Source organism: Odontesthes bonariensis, chromosome 20 (genome assembly GCF_027942865.1).
Source record: "Odontesthes bonariensis isolate fOdoBon6 chromosome 20, fOdoBon6.hap1, whole genome shotgun sequence".
Classification (NCBI taxonomy): domain Eukaryota; kingdom Metazoa; phylum Chordata; class Actinopteri; order Atheriniformes; family Atherinopsidae; genus Odontesthes; species Odontesthes bonariensis.
In genome coordinates, this window is record NC_134525.1 from 4,418,919 (window position 1) to 4,444,069 (window position 25,151).

General features: G+C 46.4%; 1 protein-coding gene across 1 annotated transcript; it reads left to right on the top strand.

The window, feature by feature from the left end:
• The first annotated feature begins 2,023 nt into the window (after positions 1 to 2,023).
• Positions 2,024 to 11,013, top strand: LOC142370477 (GTPase IMAP family member 7-like). The gene is made up of 2 exons (XM_075453053.1): positions 2,024 to 2,156; positions 10,316 to 11,013. Exons 1-2 carry the CDS (start codon positions 2,024 to 2,026, stop codon positions 11,011 to 11,013), a joined length of 831 nt encoding a protein of 276 aa, XP_075309168.1.
• The last annotated feature ends 14,138 nt before the right edge of the window (positions 11,014 to 25,151 follow it).

Consider the following 25,151-nt stretch of genomic DNA (forward strand, 5'->3'; position numbering starts at 1 on the left):
GCATGTCAAAACCTTCATTCCACGTGCACTGGCACGTGCGCGCGCGCACACACACACACACACACACACACACACACACACGTAGCTAGCTAACAACAGTGACGCTTAGCTAGCTAACGACAGTACAGTACAGGTTAGCTAGCTAACGACAGTACAGTACAGGTTAGCTAGCAAACGACAGTACAGTACAGGTTAGCTAGCTAACGACAGTACAGTACAGGTTAGCTAGCTAACGACAGTACAGTACAGGTTAGCTAGCTAACGACAGTACACTACAGGTTAGCTAGCTCAGTGGTTCCCAAACGGTGTGCCGTGGGATTTTGACAGCCATATATCATTATTGCAATATACAACTACACAAAAACAATATTTTTTTAATTTACTATATCAGTACTTTGTATGCACTCATTTCATAATACAGAGGGAAATTCTATACTAAAAACAATTATTTTAAAAATATAAAGGAGCGTGACACATCAAAGGCTGAAGAACAACATTAAGACAGAGAAACACTCTAGCGAGAAAATGGAGCGCTTTCTTGTGCGGAGCAAACGACCAGCCACCAGTCCAGAGACTGCCGAAAGCCCACCACCACCACCACAGGAAAACAAAAGAAGGAAACTGTCAGCAGGCAGTATAATGAAAGCTACCTGTCTCATGGTTTCACTTGGACCGCCGGGGATGCTAACCGCCCTCAGCCTGAGCGCGTCCTCTGTCGGGAGAAGTTAGCTAATGCTATGCAAGGTGTGGGTGTGTGGTTGCTGCAATACAAGCACAATAATACAGAATGATTGGAAATGAAGTACAACTTAAACATAAGAATACACCTGAGCTACATATATCTAACCAAATAACAACTGAAATACAGCTCAAGATTAGTTTGGAATGTAAAGTCAGCATGAATCAATTAAACTTGAATGAGAATAAATCTATGCTTAGATGCAACAAAAGAGGGGCATGCACTGTGACTGATCAATTAACATACAGTATGCAATGTATAAACCAAAGAGATGAGCAATACAGCTACATACACGTTTCAGGCTATAGCTAGTTAGCGGCTAGCCCCACGTTACTCATTTGTGGCTAAATGTTCCCCATATTATACAAACCGATGGCAAAACTACTGCTAAGTCATCAAAGTAGACTCACGGATAAACACAAACATCAACATAGTGTAACACATAAGTAAATCAACATAACTCACGGCTTAATGGACGCACACACCACAGAGATCGTTCAGCCGATGTTTTGCGCTGAACCGATCTGCGTCTTTGTGGTGCATTCAAGGACCTTGGCAGGGTGGGAATTCACATGCGCAGCAATTATTAACAGAAAGAAACACACAGAGACAACCTTTTGTACATCTTCCACGTTGAGAGAAACTTGGCCTTCTTCAAAAGAGCGCGGGATCTGAACCAGAGGCCGTTTGTTGGATTGTGTGAAAGTGTCTGAAAAGGCAATGGAGGCTAGTTACATGCTAGCGGAGCTCATTGCAAAGCAGAAGAAACCTCACACAATAGCGGAGACACTCACCCTCCCCGCTTGCAAAAAAATTGTAGGTGTCATGCTGGGTCCAGATGAGCTATCCAAAGTGCCGTCGTCTGATAACACAATGAAAAGAAGGATCGACGACATGTCAGGAGACATTGAGCAACATTTGACAGAGAAACCACAGGCGAGCGGCAGATTGTCCCTACAACTGCACGCATCTGCTGCCATAAGTGGGGCCGCAGCCCGACTTCTGGCAAACGTCAGATATGTTGATGGTGACTCTATCAAAGAGACTTTTTTTTTCTGGAAAGAAATGGAAAGCCATACAACGGGAGAAGAAATATTCAGGGTTACCGATAAGTATTTAGAAGAGAACAATCTGAGCTGGAATATGTGCGTCAGTCTTTGCGCAGATGGTGCGGCAGGCATGACGGGGAGAGTGAAAGGATTTATTGCTCAGGTGAAAGCACAAAATCCACATATTGTGACAAACCACTGCATTTTGCACCGAGAGGCATTAGTTGCAAAAACCATGCCCCCGGAGTTGACCGAGGTGCTGAATCAGGCTGTGCAGAGGCGGGTGAATTACACTGAAATCTCGCCTCTTCTCCCAGCTGTGCGCCGAGATGGGAGCCGGCCACCAAAGCCTGATCCTCCACACAGAGGTGCGCTGGCTGTCACGGGGGAAAGTCCTATCCCGTCTTTATGAGCTTCGGGAAGAGCTTTTTGAATGTTCACCTGAACACGCTGTCCCACATACGGACAAGCTCGCGGATGAGAGGCGGTGCGCCAGGCTGGCTCACCTTGCGGACATATTTGGACGTCTGAACGAGTTGAACGTCAAGCTTCAGGGCAGGAATGAAAATATTTTATCATCCACAGACAAGATTCTGTGAGGGGTTTATGGGCAAAATGATTCTTTGGGACAGGGCTCCATGGAGATGTTCCCGCTGGCATCAGCTGCGCCACAGGCAGCTATGGAGCGCGCTGTATGTGCCGAACACCTTAAGACCTTAAAAGACAGGTTTGAGCGCTATTTTCCACGTGTGGCTGACATCGAGGACTATGACTGGATCCGAGACCCATTCAACCAGGAATCCTCAACAGAAAAGCTCACTATGAAAGAGAGAGAGAGGAGTGCGCAGAGCTCCGTGTGGACCCCACACTGAAACTCAAATGTAGTGAGCTCCCTCTGGATCAGTTTTGGTTGGCTTCTGCATCGGAGCTTGTCCAACCACGCCATTGAGCAACGGCTTCTTTTCCCCACTACCTGCCTGTGTGAGTTGGCGTTCTCCTCTCTAGTTCACATGAAGAACAACAGGAGGTCGCGGCTCTCGGTTGAACAGGACTTGCGAGTGGCCCTGTCCTCAGTGCCACCGAGGATTAAAGAAACCTGCGCGCCCCGACAGGCACATGTATCTCACTAATTGGAAGTAGGCAAAAATATTTACAATAGCACGTTTCAATGCTGATTACTGAAATGTTACTTTTATCATTTATAGTTCATGGGCAGTGCAGCTTCATTGCATTGGCAGTTCTCTGTGCTGAATTTATGCGTTCTGAGTTTCCTTTGCATAATATTTGATTTTGTAACCTGTCTGGTTTATATGAGTGTGTTGTTGCTTTGATGAAGCCTAATTTGATCAAGTTTCAATTTTTAAAAAATAAATATTTCGTAAATAAACATTTCACGAGTAATATAATTGTCTTTGTCACATTTTTTTGGCATTAGAAAATAATTATGCACATTTACAGATATTTGCACACACACGTGCACACGCACATGCACACACACGTGCACACATATGCACGTGCACAAACACAAATGCACTAGCACGTGCACAAAAACACGTGCACGTTCAAACACACATGCACACGTACGTGCACACAAACATGAACTAGCACGTGCACACACATGCACACGCACGTGCACACACACATGCACACGCACGCGCGCACACACGTGCACACGCACGTGCACACACACACGTGCACACACACACACGTACACTAGCACGTGCACACACACGCGCACGTGCACACACACACATGCACACACACACACACACGTGCACACGCACAGACGTGCACTAGCATGTGCACACACACATGCACACGCTCGTGCACTACCACGTGCACACACATGCACATGCACATGCACACGCACACAAACACACGTGCACTAGCACGTGCACACACACATGCACACGCACACACATGAACACGCACGTGCACTAGCACGTCCACACACGTGCACACACATGCACACGCACGTGCACAAACATGCACTAGCACGTGCACACGAACGTGCTTACACACATGCACACGCAATTGCACGCACGTGCACACACACGTGCACACGCACGTGCACAAACACACATGCACACGCACTTGCACGCACGTGCACACACACGTGCACACGCACGTGCACACAAACAAATGCACTAGCACGTACACACACACGCACGTGCACAAACACACGTGCACTAGCACGTGCACACACAGACGCACGCACACAAACACACGTGCACTAGCACGTGCACACACATGCACACGCACGTGCACACACATGCACACGCACGTGCACACACACATGCACTAGCACGTGCACACGAACGTGCTTACACACATGCACACGCACTTGCACGCAAGTGCACACACACGTGCACACGCACGTGCACAAACACACATGCACTAGCACGTGCACACACACAAATGCACTAGCACGTACACACACATGCACGTGCACAAACACACGTGCACTAGCACGTGCACACGAACGTGCTTACACACATGCACACGCACTTGCACGCAAGTGCACACACACGTGCACACGCACGTGCACAAACACACATGCACTAGCACGTGCACACACACAAATGCACTAGCACGTACACACACATGCACGTGCACAAACACACGTGCACTAGCACGTGCACACGCACGTGCACACACACGCACACGCACAAGCACAGACGTGCACTAGCATGTGCACACACACATGCACACGCTCGTGCACTACCACGTGCACACACATGCACATGCACACGCACACAAACACACGTGCACTAGCACGTGCACACACACATGCACACGCACACACATGAACACGCACGGGCACTAGCACGTCCACACACATGCACACGCACGTGCACACACATGCACACGCACGTGCACACACACATGCACTAGCACGTGCACACAAACAAATGCACTAGCACGTACACACACGCACGTGCACAAACACACGTGCACTAGCACGTGCACACACAGACGCACGCACACAAACACACGTGCACCAGCACGTGCACACACATGCACACGCACACATATGAACACGCACGTGCACTAGCACGTCCACACACATGCACACGCACGCACACACACATGCACACGCATGTGCACACACACATGCACACGCACGCGCGCGCACAAGTGCACACACACGTACACTAGCACGTGCACACGCACGTGCACACACACACGCACACGCACAAGCACAGACGTGCACTAGCATGTGCACACACACATGCACACGCTCGTGCACTACCACGTGCACACACATGCACATGCACACACACACATGCACACGCACACACATGAACACGCATGTGCACTAGCACATCCACACACATGCACACGCACGTGCACACACATGCACACGCACGTGCACACACACATGCACTAGCACGTGCACACGAACGTGCTTACACAAATGCACACGCACTTGCACGCACGTGCACACACACGTGCACACGCACGTGCACACGCACGTGCACAAACACACATGCACTAGCACGTGCACACACACAAATGCACTAGCACGTGCACACACACATGAACACGCACACACATGAACACGCACGTGCACTAGCACGTCCACACACATGCACACGCACGTGCACACACATGCAAACGCACGTGCACACGCACGTGCACACACATGCAAACGCACGTGCACACGCACGTGCACACACACATGCACACGTGCACTAGCACGTGCACACACACATGCACACGTGCACACGCACGTGCACACACACGTGCACACACGCACGTGCACACACACACGTACACTAGCACGTGCACACACACGCGCACGTGCACACACACACATGCACACACACACACATGCACACGTACAAGCACAGACGTGCACTAGCATTTGCACACACACATGCACACGCTCGTGCACTACCACGTGCACACACATGCACATGCACACACAAACATGCACACGCACACAAACACACGTACACTAGCACGTGCACACACGCACACAAACACACGTGCACTAGCACGTGCACACACACATGCACACGCACACAAATGAACAGGCACGTGCACTAGCATGTGCACAAACATGCACACGCACGTGCACTACCACGTGCACACACACATGCACACGCACACACACACACGTGCACTAGCACGTGCACACACACAAATGCACTAGCACACACATACGCACGTGCACAAACACACGCGCACTGGCACGTGCACACACACACATGCACACGCACGTGCACAAACACTAGCACGTGCACACACACGCGCACGTGCACACACACACATGCACACGCACAAGCACAGACGTGCACTAGCATTTGCACACACACATGCACACGCTCGTGCACTACCACGTGCACACACATGCACATGCACACACACACATGCACACGCACACAAACACATGTGCACTAGCACGTGCACACATACATGCACACACATGAACACGCACGTGCACTAGCACGTCCACACACATGCACACGCACGTGCACACACATGCACACGCACGTGCACACGAACGTGATTACACACATGCACACGCACTTGCACGCACGTGCACACGCACGTGCACACACACAAATGCACAAGCACGTGCACACACACGTACACTAGCACGTGCACACACACGCGCACGTGCACACACACATGCACACACACACGTGCACACGCACATGCACACACAGACGTGCACACGCACATGCACACACACAAATGCACTGGCACGTGCACACACACGTGCACACACACGTACACTAGCACGTGCACACACAAGCGCCTGTGCACATACACACATGCACACGCACGTGCACACACATGTGCACACACGTGCACACAAACAAATGCACACACACAAATAAACAAGCACGTGCACACACACGTATACTAGCACGTGCACATAGATAAACACGCATACACATACGCACGTGCACACACGTACACTAGCACGTGCACACACACGCGCACGTGCACACAAACACATGCACACACACGTGCACACGCACATGCACAGACGTGCACTAGCATGTGCACACACACATGCACTAGCATGTGCACACACACATGCACACGCACGTGCACTACCACGTGCACACACATGCACACACACACGTGCACTAGCACGTGCACACACACAAATGCACGAGCACACACATACGCACGTGCACAAACACACGCGCACTAGCAAGTGCACACACAAACATGCACACGCACGTGCACACACACACACATGCACACACATGCACACGCACGTGCACACACACGTGCACTAGCACGTGCACACACATGCACTACCACGTGCACACACATGCACTAGCACGTTCACACATACACGAGGAGTCTATGCCTAAGGAAGGAGGAGTCTCTGTATCAAGGGGAGGAGTCTCTGTTTTAGGGGGAGGGGTCTCTGTATCAGGGGGAGGAGTCTCTGTTTTAGGAGGAGGAGTCTATGTATCAAGGGGTGGAGTCTCTGTCTTAGGGGGAGGAGTCTCTGTTTTAGGGGGAGGGGTCTCTGTCTTAGGGGAGGAGTCTATGTATAAGGGGGAGGAGTCTCTGTCTTAGGGGGAGGAGTCTCTGTCTTGGGGGAGGAGTCTTAGGGGGAGGAGTCTCTGCCTAAGGAGGGAGGAGTCTCTGTATAAGGGGGAGGAGTCTCTGTCTTAGGGGAGGAGTCTTTGTATAAGGGGGAGGAGTGTATGTATCAGGGGGAGGAGTCTTTGTATAAGGGGGAGGAGTCTCTGTATAAGGGGGAGGAGTCTCTGTCTTAGGGGAGGAGTCTTTGTATAAGGGGGAGGAGTGTATGTATCAGGGGAGGAGTCTCTGTCTTAGGGGAGGAGTCTCTGTATCAGGGGCAGGAGTCTCTTTATCAAGGGGTGGAGTCTCTGAAAATGGGGAGGAGTCTCTGTATCAGGGGGAGGAGTCTCTGTTTTAGGGGAGGAGTCTCTGTATCAGGGGGAGGAGTCTATGTCTTAGGGGAGGAGTCTCTGTCTTAGGGGGAGGAGTCTATGTATAAGGGGGAGGAGTCTCTGTATCAGGGGGAGGAGTCTCTGTATCAGGGGGAGGAGTCTCTGTTTTAGGGGAGGAGTCTCTGTATCAGGGGGAGGAGTCTATGTCTTAGGGGAGGAGTCTCTGTCTTAGGGGGAGGAGTCTATGTATAAGGGGGAGGAGTCTCTGTATCAGGGGGAGGGGTCTCTGTTTTAGGGGAGGAGTCTCTGTATCAGGGGGAGGAGTCTTTGTCTTAGGGGAGGAGTCTCTGTATCAGGGGGAGGAGTCTATGTATCAGGGGGAGGAGTCTCTGTATCAGGGGGAGGAGTCTCTGTATCAGGGGGAGGAGTCTCTGTCTTAGGGGAGGAGTCTCTGTATCAGGGGGAGGAGTCTATGTAAAAGGGGGAGGAGTCTCTGTCTTAGGGGAGGAGTCTCTGTCTTAGGGGGAGGAGTCTATGTATCAAGGGGAGGAGTCTCTGTTTTAGGGGAGGAGTCTCTGTATCAGGGGGAGGAGTCTCTGTATCAGGGGGAGGAGTCTGTCACATGTGTGTGCACGTGCACATTTACACATGCACATGCACAAACACACACACACACACACACACGCATACGCACGTGCACACACACAAACGCACACTTAGACACGTCTCTTCTGTAGTTCAAACTCCTTTGTCCTTCATATGTATCCTTTCGAAGTAGGTTCCACGCATAAAGCCCTTTAAATGACCTTTTTGGAGAAAGAAACATAGGAATAGCCTTCTTTTGCGGAGTTAAGACGAAATACGGATTTTTGCTATAAAAGGAATTCCTTCAGTCAAAACAAGTTCAAAGTCCTTTGTCCTTCATATGTATCCATTCGAAGTAGGTTCCACGCATAAAGCCCTTTAAATGACCTTTTTGGAGAAAGAAACACAGGAATAGCCTTCTTTTGCGGAGTTAAGACGAAATACGGATTTTTGCTATAAAAGGAATTCCTTCAGTCAAAACAAGTTCAAAGTCCTTTGTCCTTCATATGTATCCATTCGAAGTAGGTTCCACGCACAAAGCCCTTTAAATGACCTTTTTGGAGAAAGAAACACAGGAATAGCCTTCTTTTGCGGAGTTAAGACGAAATACGGATTTTTGCTATAAAAGGAATTCCTTCAGTCAAAACAAGTTCAAACTCAATTTGAAATTTCAAATTTCAAATAATGTCATGTAAATCGAAATATAATGTTAATACATAAAAAGCTTGTTGCATAGTTTGCAAGTTTAAACACTCACCTGGCAGGCCCCTAACTCTAACCCTAACCCCAGCCTTAACCCTAACCCTAACTCTAACCCCAGCCTTAACCCTAACCCTAACTCTAACTCTAACCCTAACTCTAACCCTAACCCTAACCCTAACCCTAACCCCAGCCTTAACCCCAGCCTTAACCCTAACCCTAACCGGTCCCATATATATTTACATGATCAATTAATTAATAGCTTAAACCTCATTTTATAACGTTTTGTTTCATTATTGACATTGTTAAGCCCTTATGATGAGTAAAAATGCTGCATGACAATGCTTTATAAATCAAAGTTTTATTACAACCAGTTCAATGATCACAAAATAGCACCACTTCCACAAAAACAACTTCAGATCAGTTCAACAGTTAGAAATACCAACAGCCACCACAACACGAAACAGTATCAAAGCAGCTTCATCACCAAAAAAAAGAGGGGGGGGGGGGGGCACCATACAGTGATCCAATACGGCGCTATTAATGAAAGTATGAAACTCTGAAGGATAAAAAACATGTCAACCACTCGAGAGGAAGAACTGACTGTGTTAAGCCACTCAAAGAGCGTTGAGAAACACCAGCTGTTTGAGCTTGGAGGGAGAGGGAGAGGGAGAGAAAGAGAGGGAGAGGGAGAGAAAGGAGAGGGGGGGGGGAGAGAAAGGAGAGGGGGAGAAAGGAGAGGAGAGGAGAGGAGAGGAGAGGAGGAAGAAGAGGAGGAGGAGAGGAGAAAAAAAAGAGGGGGAGAGCGAGAAAGAGAAAGAGGAGAAAAAAAGAGGGAGAGGAGGAGGAAGAAAGAAAGAGATTCGGAGCGAGATGTAGCGATTTGCCGAGACGAAGTGGAGGCACATTACGCTACATCCCGCGAAGGGACACGCCCCCGCGCGTGCGGCAGGGTCTTCGCCAGCCGCTCGCTCTATTTATGTCCCTCTGAGCTCGCGCCCCTCTGACTCACGGTTGCGCCAGCAGAGCGGGAAAAGGCTTCAAACTGCCTTTTTCATTCACACACAACAGCTCTGCCCCGGCTGGCTGGGAAGTCCTCGCTGGGGCTGCTGCTGCTGCTGCTGCCGCTGCTTCACCTCCTTCGGCTTTTCCTCTGCCACACACAGGCATGATGGGAAATGTAGTCTCTTCTTCTCTTCTTTACAATTGAATTAAGTAAGGTAAGATTTTCCCCCCATCTGTACAAGTCATTTGCATTTTAAAATAATGAACTAACATTCAGTCAGGTATTTATACAACAACCAAGTCACACTGTAAGAGAATTTAAACTGAGTTTGTCCATTGTCTTGCAGCTCTTGATTTGAGAATTGTGATGATTGGAAAAACTGCTGTGGGCAAAAGTGCAGTTGGAAACACCATTCTTGGAGAAACGAAATTCAAATCTAGTCCCGCTGCAAGTTCAGTGACAGAAGCCTGTGAAAAAGGAGTCGCTCTCTGGGGTAACAGAGTAGTTAGTGTGGTTGACACGCCAGGGATCCCGGACACTTCCAAAACGGCAGATTTCATAAAAAGAGAAATAGTGAAATGTGTCAAAGTCTCCTGTCCTGGTCCACATGTCTTCCTGCTGGTGATCCAAGTTGGCCGATTCACCAAAGAAGAGAAGAACTCTGTGGAAGCACTACAGGAGCTGTTTGCTCCAAAAGCCAACCAGTTCATGATTGTGCTGTTTACCCGTGCTGGTGATCTTGGAACCATGACCATACAGGAATATGTACGTGAAGGTGACCCGGGGCTTCAACGAGTTATCCAACGTTGTGGCGGAAGGTTCCTAGTCTTTGACAACATGAGCAAGGACAGAAAACAGGTAACGCAACTTCTGGAGATGGTCGACAACGTGGTGGCAGCAAACGGGGGGACACATTACACAGATGCAATGTATAAAGAGGTAGAGTTAGCTCAGAAAATGGGGCGAGGTGACATGGATGAAGAATTCATGATGGCTCTGATCCAACGCATCTTACTTTTTCATTTGATTCTTGCAAGAGAATAAATGACCACGGTGGATTGTCTAGACTCATAATCAAGACCTAGAAAGATTTTGTTTGCTACCTTTGTAAGCAAACAGAGGAGGTTCGGCAAAGTTAGAACACACTGTGTAGACAGAGGGGGAGTACAGCATTGCTTCAAATAATTTATTAGTCAAAATTGAGGAAACCTTAAGCTGTTGATTGTTATGGGGGAAATATGTGGTTTCTATTATACTGAGAGTGTGATATGCTGATAATAAAACATAGTTTAGTTCTGGTAGATATAATGTTAATTTGATAAGAAGCCAATAATCATGGCGGTTTCTGGTATTTTATAATCGTGGTATTCAATATGTTAGGATTTAGCTTTGTGGTGTAGAAAATGACTTATTGATAGAATGTATTCCTTACAAAGTAATACATGATGATGGTGATAGAAAAGTATTTACTATTAATGTTTCTTGTTATTAAATTGAACTGACAAAGTCACAAAAGCAATTAGATTTGATCTAACTGTCTTTCTTTTCCCATATGTTGTAATTTTATCATCCATTCAGCAATAAGAGTAACTGTAAAACTACACGTGTGTAATATGTAGATGCAAGTGATGTCTAAGCTAGCAGCCTTTTTAATACGTTGGCTCTGAGCAATTTAAATAATGATCCTTTTTTAAAAAAGTTAGCGAATGCTGTGGCAGACGTCACAAACTTTCACCGGGAAGGAAGCGACCAGAAGTGTCTCCTCCATAGTGATTTATCCACCTCACATTACTGAGCTTCATCCAACCAACTTAGAGGAGAAGATTTGTGCTTAGCATTGCATTTGAAAATCCTTCAATTTAAAAGACCTTTTAAAGATCAATAAGATAAAATAAGTTTTTTTAAATATTGCATGATAAACTACAGAGAGTATTTTATGAACGCACTTGCATGCACATATACACAGCACAGTGGGATTAAACTGATTTGGTTGTTTTAGCTGAGAAACATGTTTATTTTGTTGTACTCATGATTCTGTGATTATTAAAGTCATGTCTGATTTACCTGCTTGTTCTTTACCTTTAAACGAAATAAATGTGAGTGAATATTCAGCTCTCCTACTTCATTTTCTTTATTTGCAATAAGACACATCATTGCACTTGTTCATCAGAGAAATCAGTTGAACATCATGAATCAATTAACTGTTTTGTTTAGAGAACTTTGACATAAACACAGTTATGCTTTACTTTATGGGTATTTATTAATAATATATTTTGAATTAAATCTTAAGAGCATTATTTAAAAAAGATCTCTCATAAATTTAATTGTTTTATGTATCATTGTCTTTCACAATATCATCTACACACTCAAAAAAAAGATCTGGCTGCCAGTCCAGGGTCACACTCACACTCACTCCCAGGAAGCCAGAGAACCCACGCTTACACGGGGAGAACATGCAAACTCCACACAGAAAGGTCCGAGCTGGGAATCAAACCTTTCTGTGGCTTTTGTTTGTTCTGTTTGAAAACCCTTATTATTGAAATATCAAAGCCACTGCTGCCATCTACTGGCTAACAAAACATTGACATGAAAAAGGCAGAAAAAATCTCAGCAGGTGATTTTGTTATTTAGAAAAGCATCTCCATTATTAATCTGATTATTATTAAATAATAATAATAATCGTAATAACACAAGCAAACTATCATAAAACAAATACAAACAATCTTAACCTAAAAGTGCCAAAGGTATGACATCATCTTGAAGTACAATTGAATTAATAAGATTTTTGTGTCGCAAACGGTTTATTGTTTTGATGTTTACAATTTACTATCGGCAAACAACTATTTCATAAACATTCTTTATAAACAATAATGTAATATTTTGTAATATATGTAATATAATGCAAAGTTGCCGCTGCACATTTGAAAGTGATCAGTATAAACAACAAACTCTCTCATCTGTCCATCTGCCCACACACTTGATCAAATTCAGGGTTACTATGGTGCTGGTGCATGTTGCAGCTAACACTGGCCGATCTAAATGAATTCAAACTTCATTTCTAATAGTCCTAATATATCAGTCCTTATATTTGTAACAGCTCCCACAGTGAAGTTTAAACATTAGCTAAAGAGAGCAATCACCTACAGACTGAGAGTTCACAGAAAAAGACTCAGTAAGTTGGATTCTTAGTCGTTTTTAATAGCATTTATTTAATTATGACACTTGACATCATGAAACAGGCTGCCCAGATGAGTAGAAATTCTGTGCTTTGTCTTATAAAACAATAAGCTCTCCACATCAAACAATGATTTACTGATCAAATTATCTTTATGATCCAGGAATAAATGCCCAGGCAACGTTTGACCTCATGGAAAATCCTGGAAAAGTTCATTTATGTTAATGGTGGACAGTACAGGAAGTCACTCTTACCTAAACTATCCTTGGTGTCGTATTCAAGGACACACAGTAGTGATGTCCATGCAAAGCTTCTTGACATTGAGAGAAAAAAACAACAACAACCAGTTTTCAAGCATTGGTAACAATAACCACACCAACTCCTTGTTATAGGCTTTATGGTGCAACTTGTTGCGTCTCTCCCTGGAAACTACAGACAATTTTAAGAGCGAGCCAAAGAGGTTTTTACATGTTGAAAAGATTCACCATTGGGAGGAGAAAAATCAGGGAAAACAGACAGACTAGTACTGACTAATCCACCTCGAAGGATGTGTTACTCACCACTTCCTGTTGGCTCAAATATACAGCATTAAACATAAATGCAGATCAATTTGGCTTTATGACTGTCCTATATTACCAGTCCTTAAAGTCATCCACCACATTTTGAGCAGGAACATGATTTATTTCAGGCAGTTCATCTCTGTTTTTTTTTTTTAGAAGAGCAGCAACCTTTTAAGGCCAGAAACTGATTTTGCAGGAGAATTCCAGCGCTGGTTCGTCCCTGTGAAATGTAGATTCATCCGCTGGGATCTTTACAAGGAAATATTCCCCAGAGTTTCTGAAATACCTACAGATGATCAGAGGCACTGTCGGGGTTCAGAAACCCCTCATGAAGATGTTGAGAGCCATTTATACTTTGTGAGTTTGCGTTCCAGTGTTAGCGTGACGAGTCTGAAATACAGCCGCTCCTCTGGGTTTCCTCCAAAATCCAAAGAATGCCCATTCTGAAATCAGTCATTTTAAGGCAAAGCTGTGATCCTTTTACGAAAAAAATAAAAATGAAATCCTAATGAGACTTTTCTGTTTCTCAGAAACGTGCAGTTCCTCATAAGTGTGTTTTGTTAGTGCCTTGTTAGTTAAGGTGTTTCAGGTTGTTGTGCCTGATAGTGCTCAGTGTGATCGAGTGCCAGTGAGGAGGAATGAGCGTCCATCGGTGCTGCAGACGGTCAAACATGTGCTCTCGTGCAGGTTACTGTCCTGCTGCTGCATCTGAAACACGGCGAACATGTTTAGCATTAGAGGATGAGACACAGAGGCCATAAAGTTCAACAGGAAAATGAATGAAATAAGACCTTTTAACAACCCCATTCCAAAAAGATTGGGATGCTGCGTAAAATGTCAATAAAAATAAATAAAACAAGCTTTTTTTGACATTTGAAGAGGTTTTTAAGCTAATTTCAAGATCACTTTTTATCCCAAAAGTCCCAAATATCACATCTTATTTCAAGAAATCTTTACAAGCCGATTTTCACTAGTTCCATTTGCAGATTTTTTTGCTTATTTCAAGCAAAAACGTCTTGTATTTGTTGGTTTTTTTACTTATTTTTGGAGGGGCATTTTTTCCAGTGCAGTTTAAACAAACTATAATTCAACAGTCATATGATAAAAGCCTTTCTGTTATTTGTTTTCTCTGTTTTCAACGGTTGGGCTTGTAAACAGTTTATCAGGAGCTAGCGGAAGTGAACCTCTGGCTCCATCTAGTGTCTGTTTTTATCAGCGCATGTGATGTTTAGTTTTGATGACCAACCTTTGACCAGGTTCAGCTCCGTCACCTCTTCTGGGTCGTTTCTGGGCTTCGAGGTTCTTCCTGCAGATGGAGAGAGATTGAGATTGTGATTGAACCTTTTCATTAAATGCCAGCCTTAAGTAGAAATCAGCCAGAAAACAAGGGGGACCAGAAACAAACAGTGTGACTTATACATGTATGTTGCAACTGTGCAATTGAAAATCTTTTCTCTCAACATCTTTTACCTCTCAGCTTTAGGTAGGTCAGCATTCCTGCCAGAGGTAGAACCAGCAGTGCAGCCACCAGACCGATGACCCACCAATAAGAGCTTTCCTCTGATGCTCTTTGCTGATCTGCAAAAGGTAACAAACACACACACACACAGACTTCTAAGAAAAAATGCACTCTCCATCCAAAGGTATATTTCTGTTGTAGCATAAACATCCCCAGAAGCAGGGCTAAATCTCACCAGACTTTCAACTATTCTACTCGGCAGCTCAGTCCAGAACCATTTGGATTATTAAGAAAAAACCCATGGAAAGAGCTGAGCATTGAAGCTTTTATTATATACTCCTGTCATAATCTAAAGAAAAATGTTAAACTCTAAAATATTATATGAAATCAGTGTGAAGTCTCTCAGTATACAGATGTCCATTTGAATTGTTTGCTGCCTGCAGTACTGAGAGTTGGTGTTCCTAAAGACTGCTTCAGCAGAGGTTTATAATAACCGTAATCACTTCAAATCCTTCAAACAGACCAGATCCACTTCTGGGTTTCCCTTTGTACTTTCTTAAATACGTATCTGTAATTTAGAGATTCTATAGCAGTCCAACAAGAGTTCAATCATGCAGAGAATTTTCTGATTGTTATTGTGATGCAAGAAAAGCGTAATCCCAAAGGTTTTCTGTCCTTTGAATCTGCTGAGAATCTCAAAGAAAATGAAGCTCCTCATACACTGGAAAAAATGCCCCTCCAAAAATAAGTTAAAAAACAGCAAATAAAAGACGTTTTTGCTTGAAATAAGCAAAATAAATCTGCCAATGGAACTAGTGAAAATCGGCTTGTGAAGATTTCTTGAAATAAGATGTGAAATTTAAGACTTTTGAGATAAAAGTGATCTTGAAATGAGCTTAAAAACCTCTTCAAATGTAAAAAAAAAAAGCTTGTTTCATATGATATGTGACTCAAAACTATTTGTTTTCAAGACTTTTTCATTTAACAAGATATTCCAGATGTATTGTCTTCAAACAAGTCCCTATATCTGGCTGAAATAGCACTTGTTAGGCAGTTGTGTCTTATATTAAGTGTAATGAGATATTTTGACTAGAAATGAGACAAATATTAAGACTTTGATTTTTTTCCAGTGTGCAACAACTGAAGAGGGACGGAGTCTGAATCTGGGCGCTGTGAAAGTTCTCAGATGTTCTACTGATAGCTGGGGTTAAAATTTGTTCAGATCAGTCTCAAACACAGGGTTTTCCTGACCTCTCAAAGTCTTTACGGGATCAGCAGCAGCCACTCAGATCATAGTTTCACATGTACAGCTGAAAAAAGGGGACTCTGGACACCACAGCAGTAAAAACAGAGCGAATCCTTCAACATGTTTGCGCTGTTGGGTTCATGACCTCACCTTCAGGACCGTGGATGGTCACTTCACTGCGTTCGGTGTGTGAGCTGTACGGCACGGAGAACTCGCAGGTGTAGCTGCCCGTGTGCTCCAAGTGTTTGGGGTCCATCAGTCGTAGGGCGCCGTCTCCAAACGGGACCCTGAAGTTGTCCAGCTCCATGTGGTTGTCCCATGGCGGCGTGGAGATGCTGCGCCCCGACCGGCTGTCGTAGGGGATGATGCGGGAAAACTCCTCGCCGTTGGAGAAGGTCCACTGGAGGGAGGGATTGTTCAGGTAAGTAGGAGCACTGCAGGGGATGGTCAGATCTTTCCCTTGAGTTCCTCTTATTTCTGCCAGGGAGCAAAGGTAGCAGCATATTCAGCACATATGAATGAGGAGTTCTTTTACTGGACTGCATTAGCAATAAAACTACACTATTACATTTTTATAACAAATTTGCATGGATCTACCTAATAAAGCTGCCTAAGAAACAAAACCAGGGACGAAAAAGTCTGAATATTTTTTGCAGTGATGCAGGTTCATCAAACCCTTCAGAAAATTGGAAAAAGTGAATGCAAATTCTTTCTTATTTTCATTCATTTTCATTTCTGAGACAGAAACAAATAACCCTCCCGTTGTCTCGCGGGTCAAAAGTGAGCCACTACCATGTTTAGCTGTAGAAAAAATACCTTCAACTATCTTTTTCCACCTTGAAATTTTATGACTTTTCCTAAAGAGACCCCGTCATTAGAAAAAGTCACACTTTATTTTTGTTGATGTTTCCATGTGGGCTGTACACCACTAGGGGACAAAGAATGGGCCTCATGCAAGAAGCGTTCGTACGCACAGATTTGTTCTTAAATCGTCCGTACCAGTGATTTAAGAGAATTTGTGCATTCACCAATCTTTTCGTATTTGACGTTTTCTTTCAGGTACGATGATGGGCCAGTTGATGAGTCTGTCAGGGATGGGGTTCTCATTAAACTCCCAACAGCTGAAAATGAATAAGGAAAGAAAGAGGAGAGAAAATGTTTATTTTACATGTATTTTACATTTATTCTACATATTTTACATGGCCAGCTGCCAAACATGACCAATTAATGAGGTTAGATAAATATGATTCATTCTGGTACAACAAACATTTTTACATTAGTATGACGTTAAGAATTAAGACAGAAAAAAAAAAATCTTTCAAACAAGTGGACGATAATTAGGAAAGCCTGTTTTAGGAAAGATTCTCGTATTTGTTAGTGTTACTGGATATGATTTACCATTCTCAAAATGAAAAACTGCAAGATGATGCATGTCAAAACCTTCATTCCACGTGCACTGGCACGTGCGCGCGCGCACACACACACACACACACACACACACACACACACGTAGCTAGCTAACAACAGTGACGCTTAGCTAGCTAACGACAGTACAGTACAGGTTAGCTAGCTAACGACAGTACAGTACAGGTTAGCTAGCAAACGACAGTACAGTACAGGTTAGCTAGCTAACGACAGTACAGTACAGGTTAGCTAGCTAACGACAGTACAGTACAGGTTAGCTAGCTAACGACAGTACACTACAGGTTAGCTAGCTCAGTGGTTCCCAAACGGTGTGCCGTGGGATTTTGACAGCCATATATCATTATTGCAATATACAACTACACAAAAACAATATTTTTTTAATTTACTATATCAGTACTTTGTATGCACTCATTTCATAATACAGAGGGAAATTCTATACTAAAAACAATTATTTTAAAAATATAAAGGAGCGTGACACATCAAAGGCTGAAGAACAACATTAAGACAGAGAAACACTCTAGCGAGAAAATGGAGCGCTTTCTTGTGCGGAGCAAACGACCAGCCACCAGTCCAGAGACTGCCGAAAGCCCACCACCACCACCACAGGAAAACAAAAGAAGGAAACTGTCAGCAGGCAGTATAATGAAAGCTACCTGTCTCATGGTTTCACTTGGACCGCCGGGGATGCTAACCGCCCTCAGCCTGAGCGCGTCCTCTGTCGGGAGAAGTTAGCTAATGCTATGCAAGGTGTGGGTGTGTGGTTGCTGCAATACAAGCACAATAATACAGAATGATTGGAAATGAAGTACAACTTAAACATAAGAATACACCTGAGCTACATATATCTAACCAAATAACAACTGAAATACAGCTCAAGATTAGTTTGGAATGTAAAGTCAGCATGAATCAATTAAACTTGAATGAGAATAAATCTATGCTTAGATGCAACAAAAGAGGGGCATGCACTGTGACTGATCAATTAACATACAGTATGCAATGTATAAACCAAAGAGATGAGCAATACAGCTACATACACGTTTCAGGCTATAGCTAGTTAGCGGCTAGCCCCACGTTACTCATTTGTGGCTAAATGTTCCCCATATTATACAAACCGATGGCAAAACTACTGCTAAGTCATCAAAGTAGACTCACGGATAAACACAAACATCAACATAGTGTAACACATAAGTAAATCAACATAACTCACGGCTTAATGGACGCACACACCACAGAGATCGTTCAGCCGATGTTTTGCGCTGAACCGATCTGCGTCTTTGTGGTGCATTCAAGGACCTTGGCAGGGTGGGAATTCACATGCGCAGCAATTATTAACAGAAAGAAACACACAGAGACAACCTTTTGTACATCTTCCACGTTGAGAGAAACTTGGCCTTCTTCAAAAGAGCGCGGGATCTGAACCAGAGGCCGTTTGTTGGATTGTGTGAAAGTGTCTGAAAAGGCAATGGAGGCTAGTTACATGCTAGCGGAGCTCATTGCAAAGCAGAAGAAACCTCACACAATAGCGGAGACACTCACCCTCCCCGCTTGCAAAAAAATTGTAGGTGTCATGCTGGGTCCAGATGAGCTATCCAAAGTGCCGTCGTCTGATAACACAATGAAAAGAAGGATCGACGACATGTCAGGAGACATTGAGCAACATTTGACAGAGAAACCACAGGCGAGCGGCAGATTGTCCCTACAACTGCACGCATCTGCTGCCATAAGTGGGGCCGCAGCCCGACTTCTGGCAAACGTCAGATATGTTGATGGTGACTCTATCAAAGAGACTTTTTTTTTCTGGAAAGAAATGGAAAGCCATACAACGGGAGAAGAAATATTCAGGGTTACCGATAAGTATTTAGAAGAGAACAATCTGAGCTGGAATATGTGCGTCAGTCTTTGCGCAGATGGTGCGGCAGGCATGACGGGGAGAGTGAAAGGATTTATTGCTCAGGTGAAAGCACAAAATCCACATATTGTGACAAACCACTGCATTTTGCACCGAGAGGCATTAGTTGCAAAAACCATGCCCCCGGAGTTGACCGAGGTGCTGAATCAGGCTGTGCAGAGGCGGGTGAATTACACTGAAATCTCGCCTCTTCTCCCAGCTGTGCGCCGAGATGGGAGCCGGCCACCAAAGCCTGATCCTCCACACAGAGGTGCGCTGGCTGTCACGGGGGAAAGTCCTATCCCGTCTTTATGAGCTTCGGGAAGAGCTTTTTGAATGTTCACCTGAACACGCTGTCCCACATACGGACAAGCTCGCGGATGAGAGGCGGTGCGCCAGGCTGGCTCACCTTGCGGACATATTTGGACGTCTGAACGAGTTGAACGTCAAGCTTCAGGGCAGGAATGAAAATATTTTATCATCCACAGACAAGATTCTGTGAGGGGTTTATGGGCAAAATGATTCTTTGGGACAGGGCTCCATGGAGATGTTCCCGCTGGCATCAGCTGCGCCACAGGCAGCTATGGAGCGCGCTGTATGTGCCGAACACCTTAAGACCTTAAAAGACAGGTTTGAGCGCTATTTTCCACGTGTGGCTGACATCGAGGACTATGACTGGATCCGAGACCCATTCAACCAGGAATCCTCAACAGAAAAGCTCACTATGAAAGAGAGAGAGAGGAGTGCGCAGAGCTCCGTGTGGACCCCACACTGAAACTCAAATGTAGTGAGCTCCCTCTGGATCAGTTTTGGTTGGCTTCTGCATCGGAGCTTGTCCAACCACGCCATTGAGCAACGGCTTCTTTTCCCCACTACCTGCCTGTGTGAGTTGGCGTTCTCCTCTCTAGTTCACATGAAGAACAACAGGAGGTCGCGGCTCTCGGTTGAACAGGACTTGCGAGTGGCCCTGTCCTCAGTGCCACCGAGGATTAAAGAAACCTGCGCGCCCCGACAGGCACATGTATCTCACTAATTGGAAGTAGGCAAAAATATTTACAATAGCACGTTTCAATGCTGATTACTGAAATGTTACTTTTATCATTTATAGTTCATGGGCAGTGCAGCTTCATTGCATTGGCAGTTCTCTGTGCTGAATTTATGCGTTCTGAGTTTCCTTTGCATAATATTTGATTTTGTAACCTGTCTGGTTTATATGAGTGTGTTGTTGCTTTGATGAAGCCTAATTTGATCAAGTTTCAATTTTTAAAAAATAAATATTTCGTAAATAAACATTTCACGAGTAATATAATTGTCTTTGTCACATTTTTTTGGCATTAGAAAATAATTATGCACATTTACAGATATTTGCACACACACGTGCACACGCACATGCACACACACGTGCACACATATGCACGTGCACAAACACAAATGCACTAGCACGTGCACAAAAACACGTGCACGTTCAAACACACATGCACACGTACGTGCACACAAACATGAACTAGCACGTGCACACACATGCACACGCACGTGCACACACACATGCACACGCACGCGCGCACACACGTGCACACGCACGTGCACACACACACGTGCACACACACACACGTACACTAGCACGTGCACACACACGCGCACGTGCACACACACACATGCACACACACACACACACGTGCACACGCACAGACGTGCACTAGCATGTGCACACACACATGCACACGCTCGTGCACTACCACGTGCACACACATGCACATGCACATGCACACGCACACAAACACACGTGCACTAGCACGTGCACACACACATGCACACGCACACACATGAACACGCACGTGCACTAGCACGTCCACACACGTGCACACACATGCACACGCACGTGCACAAACATGCACTAGCACGTGCACACGAACGTGCTTACACACATGCACACGCAATTGCACGCACGTGCACACACACGTGCACACGCACGTGCACAAACACACATGCACACGCACTTGCACGCACGTGCACACACACGTGCACACGCACGTGCACACAAACAAATGCACTAGCACGTACACACACACGCACGTGCACAAACACACGTGCACTAGCACGTGCACACACAGACGCACGCACACAAACACACGTGCACTAGCACGTGCACACACATGCACACGCACGTGCACACACATGCACACGCACGTGCACACACACATGCACTAGCACGTGCACACGAACGTGCTTACACACATGCACACGCACTTGCACGCAAGTGCACACACACGTGCACACGCACGTGCACAAACACACATGCACTAGCACGTGCACACACACAAATGCACTAGCACGTACACACACATGCACGTGCACAAACACACGTGCACTAGCACGTGCACACGAACGTGCTTACACACATGCACACGCACTTGCACGCAAGTGCACACACACGTGCACACGCACGTGCACAAACACACATGCACTAGCACGTGCACACACACAAATGCACTAGCACGTACACACACATGCACGTGCACAAACACACGTGCACTAGCACGTGCACACGCACGTGCACACACACGCACACGCACAAGCACAGACGTGCACTAGCATGTGCACACACACATGCACACGCTCGTGCACTACCACGTGCACACACATGCACATGCACACGCACACAAACACACGTGCACTAGCACGTGCACACACACATGCACACGCACACACATGAACACGCACGGGCACTAGCACGTCCACACACATGCACACGCACGTGCACACACATGCACACGCACGTGCACACACACATGCACTAGCACGTGCACACAAACAAATGCACTAGCACGTACACACACGCACGTGCACAAACACACGTGCACTAGCACGTGCACACACAGACGCACGCACACAAACACACGTGCACCAGCACGTGCACACACATGCACACGCACACATATGAACACGCACGTGCACTAGCACGTCCACACACATGCACACGCACGCACACACACATGCACACGCATGTGCACACACACATGCACACGCACGCGCGCGCACAAGTGCACACACACGTACACTAGCACGTGCACACGCACGTGCACACACACACGCACACGCACAAGCACAGACGTGCACTAGCATGTGCACACACACATGCACACGCTCGTGCACTACCACGTGCACACACATGCACATGCACACACACACATGCACACGCACACACATGAACACGCATGTGCACTAGCACATCCACACACATGCACACGCACGTGCACACACATGCACACGCACGTGCACACACACATGCACTAGCACGTGCACACGAACGTGCTTACACAAATGCACACGCACTTGCACGCACGTGCACACACACACATGCACACACACACACATGCACACGTACAAGCACAGACGTGCACTAGCATTTGCACACACACATGCACACGCTCGTGCACTACCACGTGCACACACATGCACATGCACACACAAACATGCACACGCACACAAACACACGTACACTAGCACGTGCACACACGCACACAAACACACGTGCACTAGCACGTGCACACACACATGCACACGCACACAAATGAACAGGCACGTGCACTAGCATGTGCACAAACATGCACACGCACGTGCACTACCACGTGCACACACACATGCACACGCACACACACACACGTGCACTAGCACGTGCACACACACAAATGCACTAGCACACACATACGCACGTGCACAAACACACGCGCACTGGCACGTGCACACACACACATGCACACGCACGTGCACAAACACTAGCACGTGCACACACACGCGCACGTGCACACACACACATGCACACGCACAAGCACAGACGTGCACTAGCATTTGCACACACACATGCACACGCTCGTGCACTACCACGTGCACACACATGCACATGCACACACACACATGCACACGCACACAAACACATGTGCACTAGCACGTGCACACATACATGCACACACATGAACACGCACGTGCACTAGCACGTCCACACACATGCACACGCACGTGCACACACATGCACACGCACGTGCACACGAACGTGATTACACACATGCACACGCACTTGCACGCACGTGCACACGCACGTGCACACACACAAATGCACAAGCACGTGCACACACACGTACACTAGCACGTGCACACACACGCGCACGTGCACACACACATGCACACACACACGTGCACACGCACATGCACACACAGACGTGCACACGCACATGCACACACACAAATGCACTGGCACGTGCACACACACGTGCACACACACGTACACTAGCACGTGCACACACAAGCGCCTGTGCACATACACACATGCACACGCACGTGCACACACATGTGCACACACGTGCACACAAACAAATGCACACACACAAATAAACAAGCACGTGCACACACACGTATACTAGCACGTGCACATAGATAAACACGCATACACATACGCACGTGCACACACGTACACTAGCACGTGCACACACACGCGCACGTGCACACAAACACATGCACACACACGTGCACACGCACATGCACAGACGTGCACTAGCATGTGCACACACACATGCACTAGCATGTGCACACACACATGCACACGCACGTGCACTACCACGTGCACACACATGCACACACACACGTGCACTAGCACGTGCACACACACAAATGCACGAGCACACACATACGCACGTGCACAAACACACGCGCACTAGCAAGTGCACACACAAACATGCACACGCACGTGCACACACACACACATGCACACACATGCACACGCACGTGCACACACACGTGCACTAGCACGTGCACACACATGCACTACCACGTGCACACACATGCACTAGCACGTTCACACATACACGAGGAGTCTATGCCTAAGGAAGGAGGAGTCTCTGTATCAAGGGGAGGAGTCTCTGTTTTAGGGGGAGGGGTCTCTGTATCAGGGGGAGGAGTCTCTGTTTTAGGAGGAGGAGTCTATGTATCAAGGGGTGGAGTCTCTGTCTTAGGGGGAGGAGTCTCTGTTTTAGGGGGAGGGGTCTCTGTCTTAGGGGAGGAGTCTATGTATAAGGGGGAGGAGTCTCTGTCTTAGGGGGAGGAGTCTCTGTCTTGGGGGAGGAGTCTTAGGGGGAGGAGTCTCTGCCTAAGGAGGGAGGAGTCTCTGTATAAGGGGGAGGAGTCTCTGTCTTAGGGGAGGAGTCTTTGTATAAGGGGGAGGAGTGTATGTATCAGGGGGAGGAGTCTTTGTATAAGGGGGAGGAGTCTCTGTATAAGGGGGAGGAGTCTCTGTCTTAGGGGAGGAGTCTTTGTATAAGGGGGAGGAGTGTATGTATCAGGGGAGGAGTCTCTGTCTTAGGGGAGGAGTCTCTGTATCAGGGGCAGGAGTCTCTTTATCAAGGGGTGGAGTCTCTGAAAATGGGGAGGAGTCTCTG

Excerpts from the sequence above, each read along its gene's own strand:
- LOC142370477 (XM_075453053.1), top strand. The coding sequence starts at position 2,024 with ATGCCCCCGGAGTTGACCGAGGTGCTGAATCAGGCTGTGCAGAGGCGG. Across the intron at positions 2,157-10,315 it reads GCCTGATCCTCCACACAGAG|CTCTTGATTTGAGAATTGTG; the intron begins GTGCGCTGGCTG and ends ATTGTCTTGCAG.